This window comes from Choristoneura fumiferana, chromosome 22 (genome assembly GCF_025370935.1).
Source record: "Choristoneura fumiferana chromosome 22, NRCan_CFum_1, whole genome shotgun sequence".
Lineage (NCBI taxonomy): Eukaryota > Metazoa > Arthropoda > Insecta > Lepidoptera > Tortricidae > Choristoneura > Choristoneura fumiferana.
In genome coordinates this window covers 5,752,967-5,772,936 of record NC_133493.1, presented here as the reverse complement: position 1 = coordinate 5,772,936, position 19,970 = coordinate 5,752,967, and the positions used below count along the sequence as shown (strand labels likewise).

The 19,970-nt window shown below is 39.4% G+C and overlaps 1 protein-coding gene across 2 annotated transcripts; it reads left to right on the top strand.

Moving 5' to 3' along the window:
• Positions 1-2,397: 2,397 nt before the first annotated feature.
• LOC141440110 (uncharacterized) lies at positions 2,398-18,965 on the top strand. 2 transcript variants are annotated; one of them, XM_074104576.1, is made up of 15 exons: positions 2,399-2,674; positions 4,082-4,138; positions 5,565-5,627; positions 6,236-6,331; positions 7,165-7,289; positions 7,895-7,967; positions 8,871-8,977; positions 10,101-10,275; positions 11,519-12,196; positions 13,569-13,652; positions 14,111-14,195; positions 15,699-15,867; positions 16,498-16,670; positions 17,566-17,677; positions 18,254-18,965. In XM_074104576.1, the coding sequence occupies exons 1-15, from the start codon at positions 2,605-2,607 to the stop codon at positions 18,410-18,412; spliced, it is 2,226 nt and encodes a 741-aa protein (XP_073960677.1). In that variant the 5' UTR covers positions 2,399-2,604; the 3' UTR covers positions 18,413-18,965. The 2 variants fall into 2 exon arrangements, with proteins under 2 accessions (XP_073960678.1, XP_073960677.1); XM_074104577.1 differs by lacking the exon at positions 5,565-5,627 and having other exon boundaries at positions 2,398-2,674.
• Positions 18,966-19,970: the final 1,005 nt, after the last annotated feature.

The following is a 19,970-nucleotide window of genomic DNA, read 5'->3' as shown; positions in this document are numbered from 1 at the left end:
ACCGCCTATGATTACCAGCAGCTCAAGGAGAGTCACTGTTCTGTTTTAAAGAAAGTACAAACGCTTTATTGTAATTACCTAATCCTAATTGAATCATACTAATAATCTGTGATTAATGCTGACACGACCTCTTTAATTTTGTCACGACCTTAACAAAACAAAGTTCTCGAATGGAAACCGCGGATCGACATCGGCAAGCGCAGCGTCCAAATCCAATGGAAGCAACTAGAGGTCTATGGGAGAGACTTATGTCCAATAGTGGACGTCCTACATCTATGTAAGTATTCTTTTGTATTTTATCCTTTTTTTCTTTTCACCTCTAACTCTCATCCAGTACGAGTAGGTATAAAATCAATCTCCTGATTCTTAGTTGTCTTGTTTACACATCGTTAACAGGGCAGCGTTGTCGCCGCCTGGCAATGCGCCAATACTAGCCCTAGCAAGAGTAAGACCTGATGTAGACGCGACAGTACACAACCTACTGTACCCTCTGCGTTCGCGTAAAATATCAATTTGTTGGAAACACGAACATCGCAAACGTTCCGCTAGAGGCGCTGTTCGTGTTTCCATATAAATTGAGATTTTAACGAGAACGCGATCGAGACGTATATTGTAACCGAAAATTACACTAAGGGCACTGAAATAATTACTTTGCTCATTCGCGAACTTATGATAATTAGTTACGTTTAAGTATGTCACAAATGTGTATTCATGCAGTTCCTCCTTTTCCACACGGTAAGAACACACAAATCACACAAATCCATCTATCACTATCACCACACTACACTGACTTTCGAACTCAACCAGAACTCATCTTCAGAGCAACACAACCATTCACCGTAAAAAAAATATTTTCAAAAATTAGAAAATATTTTTTTTTGCCAAAGAGTTAATTCCTTGGTACATAGTTTTAATCAATGAAAACCATCTGTCGAGGTTTAACGGAAATCAAGAAGAACACGGTAAGTAGATAACAAATGGGCAAACCACAGAAATAACAAAAACAACGGGCAAGTGCTAGTCGGACTCGCGCACCGAGAGTTTCGTACACATTTTTTTTATATTTAATTTGATTGAATGAAAGGTAAATTGCGGTTAACGATTAATGCCGTATTCAAAAAAAAATACTAAATAAAAAGATCTCGTTCAAACCAATTTTCGGTGGAAGTTTGCATGGTAATGTACATCATATATTTTTTAGTTTTATCATTCTCTTGTTTTAGAAGTTACAGAGGGGGGGGGCACACATTTTACCACTTTGGAAGTGTCTCTCGCGCAAACTGTTCTGTTTAGAAAAAAAATATATTAGAAACCTCAATACCATTTTTGAAGAATTAAACTATCGATACCCCACACGTATGGGGACCCCTAAAATTTATTGTTTTTTTTTCTATTTTTGTGTGAAAATCTTAATGCGGTTTGCAGAATACATCTACTTACCAAGTTTCAACACTATACCTAGTTCTAATAGCTTCGGAAAAAAGTGGCTGTGACATACGGACGGACAGACAGACAGACAGACATGACAAATCCATAAGGGTTCCGTTTTTTGCCATTTGGCTACGGAACCCTAAAAATGATACTACCCTCTCCTATTCCTTACACGCCACGACATGTCACGCACGGTGCACTACACAACGAGAAAGGCTCTCTTTGCGGCGTGGTTACCAAAATGTGCTGCTTTCGTACCAAAAACAAAACATAGTCGCTTCTACGTTTTTAATCTATGACAGCGATGTTCAACTAGCTAGGTAAAATTTAAAGTTAGTGGGTCCTTTTGTCATTCATTCAGCTACAAAGCCATTGAATTTTGTGAAACGATTATTTATCACCGGCCTGCATTGAATTTACGTAGCTTCATAGGTAGTCTGATTCTACGGCGAGCGAAAAAACTATGGCGTAACTTTTCGCATGTAGGTATCTCTCAATCTCATTGTAAAGGTGCGTTTAAACGGCGCGGGGTAGCACGATCCCACGCGTGCCGAGCCGTCCGTCTAGATACGGCTCATTTTATCATTTTCTTGATGAAAGTAAAACCGCCTTTTTTTAACTATCCTAATTTATTGCAGGCACCACTATTGCCATTAAAATATTTTAAAATAAAGTTTTTAAGCTTTTTTTTCATGACTTTCTGGTTTCATCTGGGTTTCATTTAAAGTTTTTGACATAAAATGGCCAGTGACTGTATTTTGAGATTGTTACTTTTAATAATTTTGATATAATTGGGAAGTATGAAAAATATTTAGCATGTTTTATCTTTTCTAAATTTTTCTTAACGTTTTTTTGTGTTAATTATAATTTTTCTCGCAATATTACACGCACGGATTACACGCTAGCATTCAGTGCCGTGTTTACAAAAAAAGCAGTAACAAACGTCAAACCTAACGTCAAGTCGGCACGTCAACTCAACTCAACGTCAAATGTCAGCGTTCAACCGCCATCCGTGATTCCGTTCCGTAAATCCAAACTTGTTGTCTGTTGACAATATTTTGTAGGACTCTAGTAGTTATTTTGTTGTAAATACGGTGTTTAAGTGAGAGAGCCGTTCATGTGCTCAATTAAGTAGCCGTGTAAGGATTCATAGTTTCAACACAATTCGTCAAAATGAATTTCAGCTTTGGTGCTGCTACTACAACTTCCTTGAACACGTTTGGTACAGCTACACCTTCATCAGGTATTTAAAAATAATCTAAGGCCAGAAAATTATTATAAAATAGTAAAAAAACACGTTAAGTTTTCGTAAAAATAAATGTTCAACATAACCTCCAAATTTAATATCAACAATCTTACAAACACAAACTTCATTTCTCTTCATTTCATTTCACTTTTACACATGAAAAAAAAAGTACAAATTGGGCTGTTAAATATTTATTGTTATTCGAAATCTTTGACAACATATTCTTTATTTAAAGAAAAATTAATGCCTCAAAATAAATTCAAGTGCAGGCCGGAACCAGCGCGGTGCAGCATAGTCCTCTCCGCACGTGTTGAGCATGTCTTTCACCGAATAATAAATGAATATGGGTCTATCAACTTTTCAATGTTGTTATTCGGTCCCGTAACACAGGAGACACCGGTGATACACTTTTTTTTAGAAAAATGTTTGCAATTTTCTTATTAGCATGCTTTGGAGATGAGATGAATTCTCATTTTCAATAAGTAACTCAGGACAGCCCCGGATCAAAGGGTGGGGAAAAACGGGGCACTTGCCCCAGTCGGCAGTATCTTGGGGGCGCCAAATCCTTGAGACAAGAAATGAAGAAGAAAAGGAGAAAAATGCTACTCATTGGCAGTTTTAAAAAATAAAAAAAATTAAAATTAAAAAATCATTTATTGCCACATCATAATTACATACTTAGTTCAGTTATTAATCAAATTCATTACATGATAAAAAAAAAATTGGAAATAAATAACCCAGCAGCTACCTACGTTCCGGCAATGGGTACCAATCTCAGATTAACAGTTTTTCTCAAACACTGAAGGGAGGGGGCGCCATCATCAGGGTTTTGCCCTGGTTCGAAAAAATCGTAGATCCGGGGCTGACTCAAGAGACGTTACCATGGCAACAAGCTACTACACTCAAAAGTTGAGTGACCCATATACTAGTTAATGTTTTTCTTCTTTATTTATATCAAAGTCTGAACTTATCTCAAATATTACAAACAATACAATACAATAACTCTTTATGGCACACAACACATAGTAAGCAGTACAGAAAACACCTCCTTAATTGCCTCCAAAAGTCAAAGTCAAAATATATTTATTCAATTTAGGCTATAACAAGCACTGAATGTCAAAAAAAAAAATCTACCACCGGTTCAGAAAAACCTCTGTTGAGGAGAATCTGGCAAGAAACTCAACAAGGTATATTTTTTTAAACAGATTTACAATATTATTAAATGATATCTATGCATCACAAGTATTTAACACAAATTAATTTTTAACACAGTAGGTTCGCTATTTGAAGGGATTGCTAATGCGGATCGGAAAACTGGTTTATATTTCCTTAGATACTTGTAGCTGTTGTACTTGACCACGGATCATTATAAAGTTTTATTTAATTTATGGATTTCTCTTGCAGGATTTTCATTCGGAGGTGGTGATACAACAAAACCGTTATTTGGTGGAACAAATACAGGTATATACTTAGTTCATTGGCTGCATATTTAATGGGCTGTTGGTTAAACACCTTTTTTTTTATTCGGGGATAAAATGCAGTTACGCATTCCGCCCGGCTGGGGAACCGGGACAGGTATGTGGGATTCCCAAAACAGAAAGCCTCGGCCTACCCAATAAAAGCTCCCCGGAAATTCCGCCTCGCCGCATAGCGTTAGGTAGGGCCTCAGGAACGCTTGTGGCTTACTTCTGCGACCATGCTAGAGTTGGTTTAACACCTGGGCTTGGACCTCTGAGTGTTTCGAAATATATGTGTATAATTGTATTTAGATAGAGGTCTTGACCCCCGCTCTGGATCGTTTCTGGTGCAAAGGTTATCTATCGCGGTTCAACGCGGCAACGCGGCGAGTGTATTGGGCACCTTTGCACCAGGTATGACGCGGGGCGGTTTATTTGACTAATTATGATTGTATATTTGTTTTAATTTTAATATCTTGACATTGTTATTTCTATTGTATTTTAAATTTATAATTTCATAAGTTCGCAATGTGCATTGGGTCTTTACCATACTGTCTTTACCATAAGAGCATTAGACCTTACATGGCATGTATTTAAGTCAATTTTCCTATAGTGCCCCATACTTTTGGATACTTTGGCTGCTACGCTACCAGCGGTGGTGTGGAACTTTATGGTACTAATGACGGCTTGAATGTTACCAAGTATTTGGCAACATGCATGATATGGTACATTTGTACACAATAGATGTCTCAAACAATTTGACTGATTTGCTTAGGTAAATGATAATAATAAATTTTATTTTAAGTCACACAGGACTTATCACGCTAACACACACGAGTAATATTTACCTCGACGTTTCGGCAACATTACAGTGGTCGTGATTGTGGTAGTGACGAGTAGACTGTGTTATGTTGCCGAAATGTCGAGGTAAATATTACTCGTGTGTGTTAGCGTGATAAATCCTGTGCGTCGATTTTGACTATGAGTGAAAATCACAAAAGTTTAAGACATTATAATTTTTTTTTTTTCGTTATCAACAATAACAAATGTCAGTCGACCGCTTTCAGAAGAAGCGACGCGAATTTACAGATTCATTAGACGGGCCTTTGCATCCAGAGACGTGGTTTCAGTGCAAGGGAGTGTAATATCTGTCTGTAGTGTTGTGTATATATCTGAGGCTCCCCATGAGGCTGACATAGTCACATTTGGTGTGCTAAAGCCTCGTTAAAATATCAGAAGGAAAAAAAAAGCAACAAAATAACTTAATCATTAAAAATATAATCAATTAAAATTAAGACCACAATTTAAAAGTGAAATCAAAATGAAATTTAAATGATTATTAGAAGTAAGTTTCAAGTCTCCATCTTTAAAAAAGGTCAGTAAACACTGCTTTATGACATTTTGATGGATTCAAAATAATCAATTTTCAGGTTTCGCTTTTGGTAGTGGTGACACAAAGCCTTCTTTATTTGGTGCTGCGGCAACAACCTCAGGTAAAACTTTAAAGTAGAATTGCCTATCTTGTATTTGGAATCTTTTTCGTTACATCATCATATCCATTGATGGGTTCCGTCTTGCAGAGATGATCCTGGCCGGACTACCAGGATGTCACTGCCACATTATTGTACTATCACCAGATTTACATAAGTATCATCATCATCCCAACCTATATACGTCCCACTGCTGGGCATAGGCCTCCTCTCAGAATTAGAGGGCTTGGGCCGTACTTCCCACGCTGGCCCATTGCGGATTGATTCACATAAACCATTGAATTGCTTCGCAGGTTCGTGCAGGTTTCCTCATGATGTTTTCCACCACCATAAGCTTGCGGTAAATTTCAAATGTAATTTCGCACATGAATTTCGAAAAACTCGGAGGTGCGAGCTGGGGTTTGAACCCACGATCCTCTGCTTGAAATGAGAGGCGATTAGGTCAAACCACTGTGCCACCACGGCTACATAAGTATGCCAAAATTTAAGACAATCTGGCCATTGAAAGTGGGTTAAAGTTCAGTTGCACAATTTGACCCTTACATACATACATAGCAAGTTAAATAAAGGCTTGTTTGTAATAATATAACATCAATGCATTTCTGTTTCAGAAAACAAGCCGGCAATTGGTTTCACCACCCAAACTAGCACTTCTGCTTTTGGAGACTCCTCTGCTTTCGGAGCAAAAACCACCGGATCGTCATTGTGTGAGTTATTTTTTACTCATTATTCAAAACGATTCGGCCGTAATGATAGGTTGACTTGGCGACCACGCACACCGCAGCCGCGTTTGTTGTTTATTCCTCGAACAGTTTGCTCGAACAACTTTTCGCTTTCAAATTTGTGTTTATTTTTTATTGAAATCAAAACAAACTAAGTCGCGACGCCAGCAGTTCGTTGTTGGTCACGATTCTACCTAACACTCCTCCTTCCTAACGCTCGTCGTCGCACCTACCCACACATTTTGATGTCATGCGATAACTCTGCTTATCGTGTTTCGGCGAACAGTTGCTCGATCAACTGAAACAATTACGAAACGAACAATCGACTAAAAGTAAATCTGCATATCGCTATTCTTCCTACCGACTACTCGGCGAAACGAATAATAGGCGTAACGAAATTATACCAAACGGTTCTCGGCCAAAAGAAAAATCGGCCAATAGTTGTCTGCGAAACAAAAACTGCAGGCAATTTTGCTGATTTGGGACCATTTCGTGACATACAACATTCTTAAATTTGAATTTCTTCTTGTGATTTCGTATTTTGTCACTCATAAATTATTTATTTCTTTAAAAAAAATCTATATTATAGGGTATTTTCCGTTGACCTAGAACTATGAAATTTGGCAAGTAATTTCATAGCATCTGTGGACCCCATTAGCCCTATTAATAAGAATAATTTTTATTTATCTAAAAATGACCACTAACTATTACAATATAACCTACCAGATGTATCTGGTCAGTACCAAGCCAGGCTGAGCCTGTATCTTGGCACTCAATTGAGCCGAAGTCTTACATTTCTGATTGTGATATTCTTGCAGTTGCATCACCAACAGCCACCACTGCTGCATCAGCGTTTGGAACAAGCAAACCACTCAGCTTCGGAGGGTTCGCCTCGCCCCCCAATCAGACTGTTGGGAGTCCTGGGTTTGGTCAACCGGCACAAGTATGTATTATTAGCAGTTATTTATCAAGTTGCAGAACTAACAAAAAACAAGTTTTAATTAATATCTGTGGTAGTTAATGTCAACGGGTTTCCTGATTGGGATGTTTTGTGTGTCTGTGTGCGTTTGTTTGTTACTATATCTCGCTGGACGAATTGGGATGAAATTTTGAATGCAGTTATAGATAAAAGTCAAAAGTTTCAAACTTAAACAACTTAATATAATGTACCGTTTAGTGAATAAAGACCACAATCATTTTTAAATATCAATTTGGCTACCGAGTAAATATGGACACATTCCCAAGTAAAAAAGATGGCACATTTTAGGGCTAGACCAAAGACAATAAGCCCCCCTACCTAAAATGGCGACGGTGGAACTGGAACACTACACAAATTACCCTAACTATAAAACCCGACCAATCAGATATGGCTTCAATAGCTGATTGCAGATTTGAAACAGGAAAAAAAAAATACTACCATAACTAATGGAATGGTTTACGCGGGCGAAGCTAGTAAATTATATCTGAAACTTTTGATTTGATATAAAAGTATGAAACATAATATTGTTACACTAATATTTATATATATATTTTTATTCAACTTTTCAGACTGCAGCACAGAACTTATCTTTTGGTGGAGCGACGCAAACGCCCGCTTTCGGGCAGGCAGCACAGCCTCAAGGTAGGTATTTAATTAAAAACAGATTAAGAAATTTCACCATGAAATGAAAAATTGGAAGTGGTGGTAGGGGCAAGCATTTTTTTTTTTTATCAATGTGTTCTAGTTATACTCTGTTCCAACGGCAGACGAAAAAACTTACTATGGACAACCTTTCGCATGTATCTCTCAACGTCATTCTAAAACATGATACAACAAGTTTTATTGTCTTGAGTGACCACTAACAGCCCCATACTTTGAAAGTTTGTACTAGAAGCAAAATGATAAACAATTGGAACAGAGTATACAGTATTTTTAAGTAAATCACTAAAAATAGCAATACAAGTACAATCCGCAAAAAATGTATTGTAAAAAAAATTACAAGATTTCATTTAACGCATTCACCGCCACCTGACTTCAACAGGTGCCACCGACGCACATGTGCGTTCAAAATGTATGACAGCGTCACTAGGCGAAGTTCCGAAAACGCATATGTGGCAGTGAATGCGTTAACTTGTTTGTCGGGCCAAATCTTGCATCTTCAACTTTTTGCAGGTGGTTTTTGCTACCACCATCTTGCTCGCTAATCCTGCCGTGAAGCAGCAGTGCTTGCACTGTTGTGTTTCGGCGTGGAGAGTAAGACAACCGGTGAAATTACTGGCACTTGAGGTACCCCATCTTAGGCCTCTAGGTTGGCAACGCGTCTGCAATACCCCTGGTGTTGCATATGTTTAAGGGCGGTGGTGATCTCTTACCATCAGGAGACCCACTTTCTCGTTTTCCATCCAGTCAAATAAAAAAAAAACTATTTTGACCCACTTCCAGTGCTCAGATTGAGTGCAAATTAGGTTACGTAAGTTGGATGAAAAAAAGCGTGTAATAAATTTGTTTTTTAACAAAACTTATTTCAATCAATGCATTCCCCAGCCACCAACCTGTCCTTCGGTTCCCCGGCGAACGCTAACAAGCCGGCCAGCGCTTTTGCCTTCGCCACTCCCACCTCGGGCTTCTCAGCACCTCAGCAGGCTGCCACAGTAAGTTATTAGTTTTCTTCTTGTAGTGTCACTTCATAATCGAAAGTTGACAGTCAGCTCCTTAAATATCGTCCTGTCTTTAGCCAGCGTTCAAACAAACAAGTAGCAACTAATCACTGGAAAACAAAGAGAAAAAATATGTCTTACCATTGTATAACCAGCTTGCTTAATTATGTAAAAATCTCGCTTATTTGCCCGTCCTTGTGTTCGTCCCTCTGTCACAGGTCTGTATTTTTGAACGTACAGTCACCGTAAACTTTAAAATGAAAGGGGGCCCATAAAAGGTTTTTCTGCGCTTTTACTGGTACTTAATAACCATTGTGGCGTTCTAAGGTCCTTTGTTCAACAGTGGACATCTTCCGGTTGATGATGATAAAAAAAAACGGCCAAGAGCGTGTTGGAAACGGCCGAAATAGGGTTCCGTAGCCGTTACGAATAAATTAAGTAATATTTTTCTAAGGATTTCGTATTTTGTACGGAATAATCCAAGTTTAGGTATATTTTATACCTTAGGCTACTGTTTACCTACTCCTCTTAAACTACTAATAATTCTTAAGAAAACTTAACCGTTATAGTTTTCCTTGTAAGTTTGATGTACTTACTACCATCCTGAATTTTTTGAAAGGTTTAGATTTTAGAGGGGGGGACGCTTGATTTCAATTAAAATTTGCACTTTAAAGTTGAATATTTTGCAAACAAATCACTGAACCGAAAAATCGTTTTAGCAACCCCCTAATGGTTACCCCACACTACAAGGTTGGATGAGAAAAAAAATCACCCCCACTTTACGTCTATGGGAGGTACTCTAAAAAATATATATTTTTTATTTTTTTATTGTACCATTTTGTCGGCATACTTTACATATATATTCGTGCAAAATTACAGCTTTCTAGCATTGATAATCTCTGAGCAAAGCCGCGGACGGACAGACAGACAGATAGACATGCCGAAACTAAAAGGGTTCCGTTTTTGCCATTATGGCTACGGAACCCTAAAAAGGACCAAATACTGTCTTTCGAAAATCGATATTGAACATCGTCTACACTGTTCTATAGGGAATTGACCTGACGTAGTTTGAGAATGGCCCTATGTATACCAAAACCAATATGATGTTCAACCCCAGTCTACAACCTCCACGGCGCCGCAGACGTCCCAGTCATCATTTTCACTTGGAGCGGGCGCTCCGCTGAGTTTCGGTGCGTCGGGCGGAGCCGCGGGCGCGGTGCAAGCGTTCGCCAAGCCGCCTGCTTTTGGCGCCACCTCTGGTGGCTTCGGGTTCGGAGCTACTTCTACAAGTGGTAAGAAAATGATAACCTAGTGGTATGACTTATGGCCTCTCAGGGTGCGAGTGGATAGATGTAAATTTGATTTGGGGCAGGCGCAGGGCAGTGGCAAGAGGGATTCAAGTGTTAACGCCCAAGATGAAAATAATTTTGCTCCCGAGTCGCTCATACACGTTTTCACACCAAGCATTAAGAAACTTGAAAAAAAAAATCTAAATATTATTAAAGAACAACCAGCATAGAAAATGACCAGTCAGCATAGATGGCTTTCCAATTATCAACTTAAAAAAATGGCATTTGCAATAAAACACTTAGAAAAGCCTTGAACAGAAAAGTTGCACTTTGCTCCCTCTCGTCAGGGAGGAAAAGTTACTTTTCTGAAGGAGAGGTGTGAAATAGTTATTTGTGTCACAAGGGAGCAAAATGGTGTATTTACGGCGAGGGCGTACATTGAATCCAGAATGTAGCGAAGGATTCTACAATAGAATCCTGAGCGTAGCGAGGGATTCTAAAGTAGAATCCTGAGCGTAATGAAGGATTCAAGTGTTAACGCCCAAGATGAAAATAATTTTGCTCCCGAGTGGCTCATACAACTTTTCACACCGAGCATTAAGAAACTTGAAAAAATATATATTCTTCATATTATTAAAGAACAACCAGCATAGAAAATGGCGGGGCTTTACAATTATCAACTTCAAAAAATGCCATTTGCAATAAAGCACTTAGAAAAGCCTTGAACAGAAAAGTTGCACTTTGCTCCCTCTCGTCAGGGAGGAAAAGTTACTTTTCTGAAGGAGAGGTGTGAAAAATAAATTAATATATAATTCGATTTATTCAAAGAATTAACTTACAGGAATAGGTATTAAATAGTAGTTATTACCCGTGGCTTCACACGCGTAAATAATTAGATCCAGCAGTGGAATTGAAACTTCGAGATTTTGATAAATTCCGGTGGGGATTCCCATAAATTACATAGCGATTTTCATCGACGTTGAAAAACAATGTGCCAAATTTCATGACTAAACCCAGCGGTTGAACGAGATTTTATTCCAATCTCGTGGGAACATCGGGATAAAAAGTAAACTATCCAGATATCCAGCTATGTGCATACTGAATTTCATCTAAAACCGTCCAGCTGTTTGTTGTTTGTTTGAGGGTTTGGAACAGTTGAAATTAGTCGTCAATTGAAGTTAACGGAAATCATGAAACACACACAGTCAGAGGATGCGAGGGAATAATACCTACATTTTTCTTATAGCACCACCAGCCTTCGGGGCCACGACGGCTCCCAACATGAGTTTCGGGCAGGCCACCACCGTGACAGCGTCAGCCCCGGGCGCCCAACCGAGCCTGAACTTCACGCCTCAAACCACCCAATCCACCCTCAGCTTCGGAGCCAAACCCCCCACAACATCCAGCTTCGGTCTAACTACAAACTTCGGCGCGCCAACAACCCAAACTGGACTCAGTTTAACCCCAACTACGACATCCGGCCTCAGTTTTGGCACGACCACTACAGCTTCCAATCTCAGTTTTGGCGCAGCGACTACTGCTTTCGGAGCTACAACTTCTAGCTTAACATTCGGCGCCACGAGCGCTCCTCAAACGACTGGGCTCAATTTTGGAGCCACTTCGACACCCCAAGCTACGAGTGGCCTAAACTTCGGGGCAACTTCTACCCCTCAAGCTGCTGGTCTCAGTTTTGGGACTACTGCTCAAACGAGTACTGGCCTCAGTTTCGGCACTTCGGCGCCTCAGACTACTGCTGGCCTCAGTTTTGGGACCTCAGCTCCTCAGACGACCGCTGGACTCAGTTTCGGCACCACGTCTACAGCTGCGGCCGCGGCGTCTACGGGACTTGGTTTTGGCACTGGGACCACTACAGGGTTGTCGTTTGGGAAAACGACTGCAACTACAGCTGCGACCACTAGTGCAAGTGAGTCATTTAATTGGATATACTATCTATGTATTGGTTATACCCGTGTGGTGTCGGGTTACAATTACACCTCTCCATTTCTTCCGTGGATGTCGTAAGAGGCGACTGAGGATATAGGTTATTAATACCGAATGCCAAATAAATTTATTTTTCAATTTCAATTATGAGAGGAGGCCTGTGGCGCCAGTGGGACGTAAATAGGCTGCAATGACTGAGCATAAACCCAGAGATTTACAGGAGAACAAAAGTCACTGGCATGGCTCTGAGAGTTGCCAGACTTACGCAGCAGGTAGGACACATTGCTTAGAACCGACAGTCGGTTCTAGGAAGTTATGGAAATAATTTATAACTAAAATTGCAGGTGGTAGGACCTTGTGCAAGGTCCGCCCGGATTGCTACCACCATCTTGCTCGCTAATCCTGCCGTGAAGCAGCAGTTCTTGCACTGTTGTGTTTCGGCGTGGAGAGTAAGACAGCCGGTGAAATTACTGGCACGTGTGTGGTCACTGACAAGACAAACATACAAAAAAAAATATGGTCACCAAGTGTCACGGTCCAAATACGTGACTTAAATTGATTAATGACGATCTCGTTCCGTCACAGCTTAATAATAAGATTAAATATAATGAGGTATCCCATCTTAGGCCTCTAGGTTGGCAACGCATCTGCAATACCATCAGGAGAGGAGACCCACTTGCTCGTTTGCCATCCAGTCGAATAAAAAAAAAAACAATTATTAATTTTAAAGGCCTCTACACGCTACACCGTATCATGCCATGACCGTAATAGGAACGTGCCAGACGGAATATCAAACGCATACATGACACGCGACGACAGCGGTTGGTTACCGAAACGTAATCATCATCATGTCAGCCGAAAGACGCCCACTGCTGGACATAGGCCTCCCCCAAACCGAAACGTGCTAGTGGGCATAGTCTCATACTTTTCGATACAAAAGATGACGACCGGATGGCCAAGTGCTTGAGGTTCCGGGTTCGATTCCCGGCCGGGGCAGCTATTTGTATGAATAATACGAATGTTTTTTCTCGGGTCTTGGATGTTCAATATGTATTTATCTATATAAGTATGTTTATCCGTTGCCTAGTATCCATTAGTACAAGTTTTGCTTAGTTTAGGACTAGGTCAATTGGTATGAAGTGTCCCATGATATTTAAAAAATAAATAAAAATAAGGATAGATTTTTGCCTGACACTGTACTCTTACTAAAGTAATAATAGTGGTCGGCTGTGGTCGTCAGTTAAGGATCGGATCACATCAGACGCCTTTTACTACACCCGCAGGAAGAGATGGGCCCATCCTATTGATAACCAGGCACAGCAATTTAAAAAAAAAAACTTTTTTTATTTCCACAGCAACATTCCAACTTGGCAAAACCCCAACCACAACTGTAGGCTTCGGCCTCACGTCTACAGCCAGTTCGCAACCTTCTTCTACAGGTAATTGCAAACAACTGGCCAATTTATCAACGACAATATGAAAAAAAAAACGATTAAAAATGTCAACAAATATGGACGATAAATTTAATGGTGTCAGAAAAATAAACATTTTAGCAAAATTTCGTAAGTAACATCCACAGCTAGCCATCCTAAATATATTTCTAATCATATAAGTCGTATAAAAAGCCGTGTCTATGTGGCCAGATCCTATTTTTATTGTCTATGTTTGTAAATTGGTTCAGACGTCAACATATTGAACTGTGAAATGAAATGACAATAATGGGGGTTTTCATTTTTTTTTAAGTTGGTGCCTGGGTGGGGGGCTGATTATGCCTTAATTATTAATTGCCGCTCACCATTTATTTCTATCACCATCTTTTACCTTTGAACTGAAAAAAAAAAGCCTATACGATTATCTTGTTATTAGGTAAATTATTATGTTATTTTATGTATTTTAGCATCGACAACAGCTCCATCTGGTATCACAGCGCTTGGCAAAACCACAGCTGCAACCACAATGCCACCACTCACTCTGCCAGTCACGTAAGTACCGAAAAGAAAACTTACTGATATAATCAATTGCTAAAGTTTACGTTATTTTGGACATCGATTTTTTTCACACCGGACAGCACCGGACTGAACTTGGTTAAATTTCGCTAATGGACTTTTTGCATCATTATTTTCATAATTCTAAACGTTATGTACAGTCGAAGTCGAACCATTTGATTCCTGATCCGCCATAGAACGTTCTCACAGTAAGTGTCATAAATTTGCTTGTCAAGAAATGCGATGTCGCTACTTATGACTTTTTCTACGAAAAGTTTCATCAGCGAGTCACGATTCAGTTGGTTCGCACTCGATATACTTAATTGAACTCATTTCTTTTAACTCGATTTTGGAGGATGCTCTTGCCCAGGAAACACCCAAATACTCCGAAATATTTTATTCCGAATTTGCTAATTCCGATTTTCACAATGCCTGACATATAATTCCGATTACTTAAAAACACGAAATTTATTTTTCCGAATTTCAAAATATCGATTTGTTTAATATCCAATTTTTATAACTCCGAAGAATGAAAAACACGAAATGTTGTTGGCCCGAAGTACAGTATTTCGATTGTCAATTTTCCGAAATGACATCGCTAATTCGGAAATATGAGATTCGGCAAAGTAAACTTCGAGGTTTTAATAACCGGAATCTTGAATTCCTAATCTCGAATTAATATCAATCAATTTAGGTAAATTGGTTAGGTTAGAATTGCGTCTAGGCGCGAAGCGCCTTAACTGCGCGGAACAGGAGCTCCGTCGCCCTTGTGTCACGTTGCTGAAAATGAATAACAGGTACAACTGTTTTAGGCTAATCCAACCTACAAAGCTTACGTTCATAAGTAGGGATTTATTATTGATCGGTGTAATAATATTCGGAATTTTGAAAATCGGCATTAGAAAGAGAGATTATTTTCGACATTTCGGATTATTGTTCAGTCGGAATTCTTATTGTTCGGTTTATTAGAATTCGGAATTTTGAAAATCGTTAACCTTAGATATTTTTAATTTTCGGATTTATAAAAATCGGATTTATGAAGAATCGGAATAGTCATATTAGGAGTTTTTAAACCATTCGGAATTATAAAAATCTGTATTTTTAAATTCGTGATTCCGACTTTCGAAATTTAGATTTTCGTATTTATGTACCCTCTTACGGCTGATTAATGGTTATGGTTCTTTCTCTCGTAGAAGAACGAGAGTCACCAGCATAGCCAAAAGAATTAGCTCGTAGAAGTGAAGTGGCATTGGGCAGACCATATAGCACGGAGAACAGATGGCCACTGGGGTCGAAAAGTTCTCGAATATCGACCCGCGGGTCGGCAAGCGCAGCTTAGGACGTTCACTAACGAGATTCGAACGGATGACCTGGATAAAGCCGCGGGTTCACGGTGGATGCAGGCCGCTTTCAACCAAAGCAGCTGGTGTTCTATGGGGGAGGCCTTTGTGTGTCTTATGATTGCAGATAATTAAAACTCAACCTTTGTACATACCACAGGACCGCAGCCTCGCAGCCGCCGCAACCGATTTCGTCCATAACCTTCGCGCAGCTAGAAGAAAACATAAACAAGTGGACGTTGGAGCTAGAAGAACAGGAGAAGACGTTCATCAACCAAGCCACGCAAATCAACGCGTGGGACAGACTACTCATAGCTAACGGAGAGAAGGTAACCTAAAATTTTTTTTCATTGTCTACTCTTTGTGTCCTATTTCTGAGCAAAAGTCCAAAAGTGCAAGGTGGACTCCTCTAGCGTAAATGCAAATAAAGTCAATAAAAGCTTTTCTTGGTGTCTTTTTTCCTTCATCTACAGTCGGATAGACTTTAATAGGGTATTTTAGAAGCAGTGGATCATTAGAAAGGAGCTGGGCTCTTGGCCTGTCCTCTTTCAAGCAGGGAGCACCTGTGCCCGCTTCAATATTTTGGTTGTCTTGATTAAGCAGCAAAGGGTGAATATTTAATCTCTCCTTATGCCAAGAGCGGTATCGGCAATTTTTGAAAAAAATATTAGTTTTTCTTTTACAAATATACAATTTCACTCGCAAATGTGATGAAAAACATTGTATGTCGCACGGGCGGTACTAGAATTATAATAATATAGGTAATAATAATAATAATTCCTTATTTACCGCCCTTAAGACACAATGTACTATTGTAGTGATCAATCGATCGCCCGCAATGTAATGCAACTTGCACGATTTTTCTTGCAAGTCTAAACTCGGCTTAAGACGGCCCTGGCTACAAAAGCTCTCCCATAATACATGAATATGACAGACAATGACCTTCCTTTAATTTCTAGATAGTAGAAGTAAACGACACCGTCCAAGCAGTGAAGAACGAGCAACAGAGTCTAGAACTGGAGCTGGACTTTGTACTAGCGCAACAAAAGGAGCTGGAGGAACTGCTCGCGCCCATGGAGAAACAGCTGCTGGAGTCAGGAGACAGGCCGAGGGACCCGGAGAGGGAACAGATGTGAGTTACTTTTTAATAGAGTAGATAGTAGAAGTAAGCAACATCGTCCAAGCAGTGAAGAAGCAAGAGTCTGGAACTGGATTCCGTACTTGCGCAAGAGAAGGAGACTCAAACTCAGTTAGTAATTGCCTACTTCCATGCCACGACAATAATCTACTAATTTAATAGTGTGTTTAAAAGTGGAATCTATAGGTTCCTATATCCCACTTGCTTGTTAGCCTAAATTAAATAAAAATATTTTGACTTTGACTTTTGAGCATTATAGTATGGAAAATGACGTAACGCGTTGTTGAACCTTCCGCCTCTGTAACGGATCGTAACGTTTTGCAAGAATTACATTACGTAAGACCCACTGTCCACGTAGACCGCACGACATCGTCATTTGACGCTTGTGTGCAGATTGCTTGCATCCTGCGTAGAAAGGAACGAAACTGTGTCCACGCAGATGCAACGCATCGTCAAGCAGCTCCTACGAATAATTCTCAGGACCGTGGACACAGTTTCGTTCCTTTCTACGTAGGATGCAAGCAAGCTGCACTGAAGCGTCAAATGACGATGTCGTGCGTATGACGTGCGGTCTACGTGGACAGTAGGCCTAATACTTGAACGCTTCCTCACTTAATACAATGGTTGATAGACACTTCGGGACCCTTCGTATTCCGATTGAGATTGTAAAGTTGTCATTTTGACAGGTGGCTTAACCCGATGGACATACGGACGCTGTTACGGAATAGTGTGTCAACCCTGATTAATTCTGCAATACAATGTCAATTCTTTGGCATTGTATTGCAAAATGACAGTTAGTTGACTCAGTATTGCAAAACAACGTCCGACAATATGCACTGTACCTATCTGTGGGCCCAAAGCAAGTTTGTCATTACTCATTATGTTACAGGTACTCCCTGGCAGAGAATTTGGACTCCCAAATAAGAACAATGTCGCAAGACTTGAAGGAAGTGATCGAACATCTCAACGAGACCAACAGAAGTCAAGATAGCAATGACCCTGTAAGTATTTTTTACCCCGACTGCCAGGTGGGTTGTTTTTCGAGCGTATGTATGTATGTGTCTTAATTCTTTAGTCCTCTCTGCAGCCTTAACGGCTTGACGAATTTTAACATATGAGTTATCATCTTTAGATTCGTCAACTGTCGGAGTGACATAGGGCACAGTGAAGTGCAAAAATAAGTATCTATTCGAACCACTCAAAATATATGTTACTACGGCCTTATTGCGTCGGGATAAGAGTCTGTGGTACTTATTTTTGAAAATTTGAATAAGTTCATATTTTTACACTTGACTGATGTACAGTTAAGTAACAAAATTATGTAACTATTTCAATATTTTGTATTGTAACGATTGTATAGGTATCAAATGAAAGCTAATAATTAGGCCATTTAGTTTTTTTTTATTGACATTTCTGTGTATGGATTTAAAAAATTTATAAATCTAAATAGTAACGAGTCTAGGGGCCCGAACGTTTACGTCGAGAATTCTAAAGCTTGTGGAAATGAATTGATTCTTATCCCAGTAAACAGTTGACTCGAGTAACAGTACCATTAGAAAAACTTCCTTTTCTTTCAGATTGGTCAAATAGGCCGCATCCTAAACGCCCACATGTCTTCGATGCAATGGATAGACAACTCAATTGCCCAGATATCAACCAAACTGGACCAACTGAAAGCTACACACGACACTCTGCGGCGGGATAACGAGAGATCCTTCCATTTAGCGTACAATTAAAGTTTAATGTCGACAATTAGAGGTTTTCAAATTGTAAACGCAAATTGTAAAGACACAGAAGTTAAGGATCTGTCGATAGTTTTTTTAGAGACTTTGCACATCGCGATTATCTTTCCATAGAGCAGTCATACAACTCGCGTGCGTATTGCGTTTGTGTTGATACAAACGTGCGTTTAGAAAACGCGGTGTGCAAAGGCCCTTCGTTGAACATTATTTTAAAAGAAAATTGATCAGAAAAACAATTATTTAAAAAAAAAATTGATGCGCTATAATAAAACACTTAATACTTAGTTTGTTGATTTTTTAAAGGTTTTTTTTTGCTGTTTATTTCGCAAAACCTATTTGAAATACTTTCACCAACTGATTGACTGATTAACGTAGATGAGTTTTGTGCTTTTGTCGTAAGACTTGAAAATAAAACCTGGTTCTTTGTATCATAAAAAAACAAACTTGTTTCAGTATTTTTCGTCTAATAGTAAATGTGTAAAAATATCAAGAAACGATCTTTTGCAGGACAAGTACTTTTATTGAAATAAACAAATTTTCTAATGGATTTATTTGTCTTATTTAATTATTTAAAACCAACGCGTTGTGATGTCCGTCATTGATATAAATTTGTTAAAACCTAACTTTCATACAGACTATCATTTGCAAGTCTTTCATACTTCTTCCATAATACGATGGCGAGTGTACTAGTAATGGGTCAAGTAGGGTTGGGGCGAAATATCGCTAGATGGCGTTAGTGTTTTGAGGACAGTTCGACGTCACATAAAGATTGCACATCGGTTGTTGGAAAGTGACTGCTAATTTCACACAATACTTATATGAGACGTTTGTCCAAAGAGTTTGTCAGTTGTTGTACTTTATTGTATGACAAATTAGTATGTCCACCAGGAAACGGAACGGATCCATATTTGAAAAAATTCTAAGCTCTTTAGTCTAACTAAACGCTATTCAATAAACTATTCCAGTAATAAAACACTGCAGTTTCACATTCTCTTCAGTTTGTAGGCACAACACCACCAGTCTCTTATGCACTATACTACACACAGTTCTGTTGTGAGATATTTGGTCTGCACTTAGGAACATAGAGAATTTCTTCGCGTCCACCCGGCAATAGCAGATGTTGGACTTGTCTTCATTCGCTTGCGTTTCTGTCTCGGAGTCTGAATGTTCTATGGGACCTAAAAGAGAATTTTGCATTACATTAACCTTTAAAACATCAGCGACGCCTACAGTTGTAAAATTACAGCTTTCTAGCAGTGATAGTCACTGAGCAAAGCTGCGGACGGACAGAGATAGAGAAACATGGCGAAACTATAAGGGTTTCGTTTTTGCCAATTTGGCTACGGAACCCTAAATCGCGTGTCCTCGAAACTATTATCCAGTGTATTTTTTGATGTTGTCGATGTTTAGGAATTTTTTGCTTACCGTCATCTAGTGACGGCTACATACCACATACAGATACACCAACAGCACCGTCCCAGTACCCCACATTTGCTTCTGTGCGAGCGCAGCGTGAAACAGTGCTGGATGCGCCACAGTCGTAAACACACCT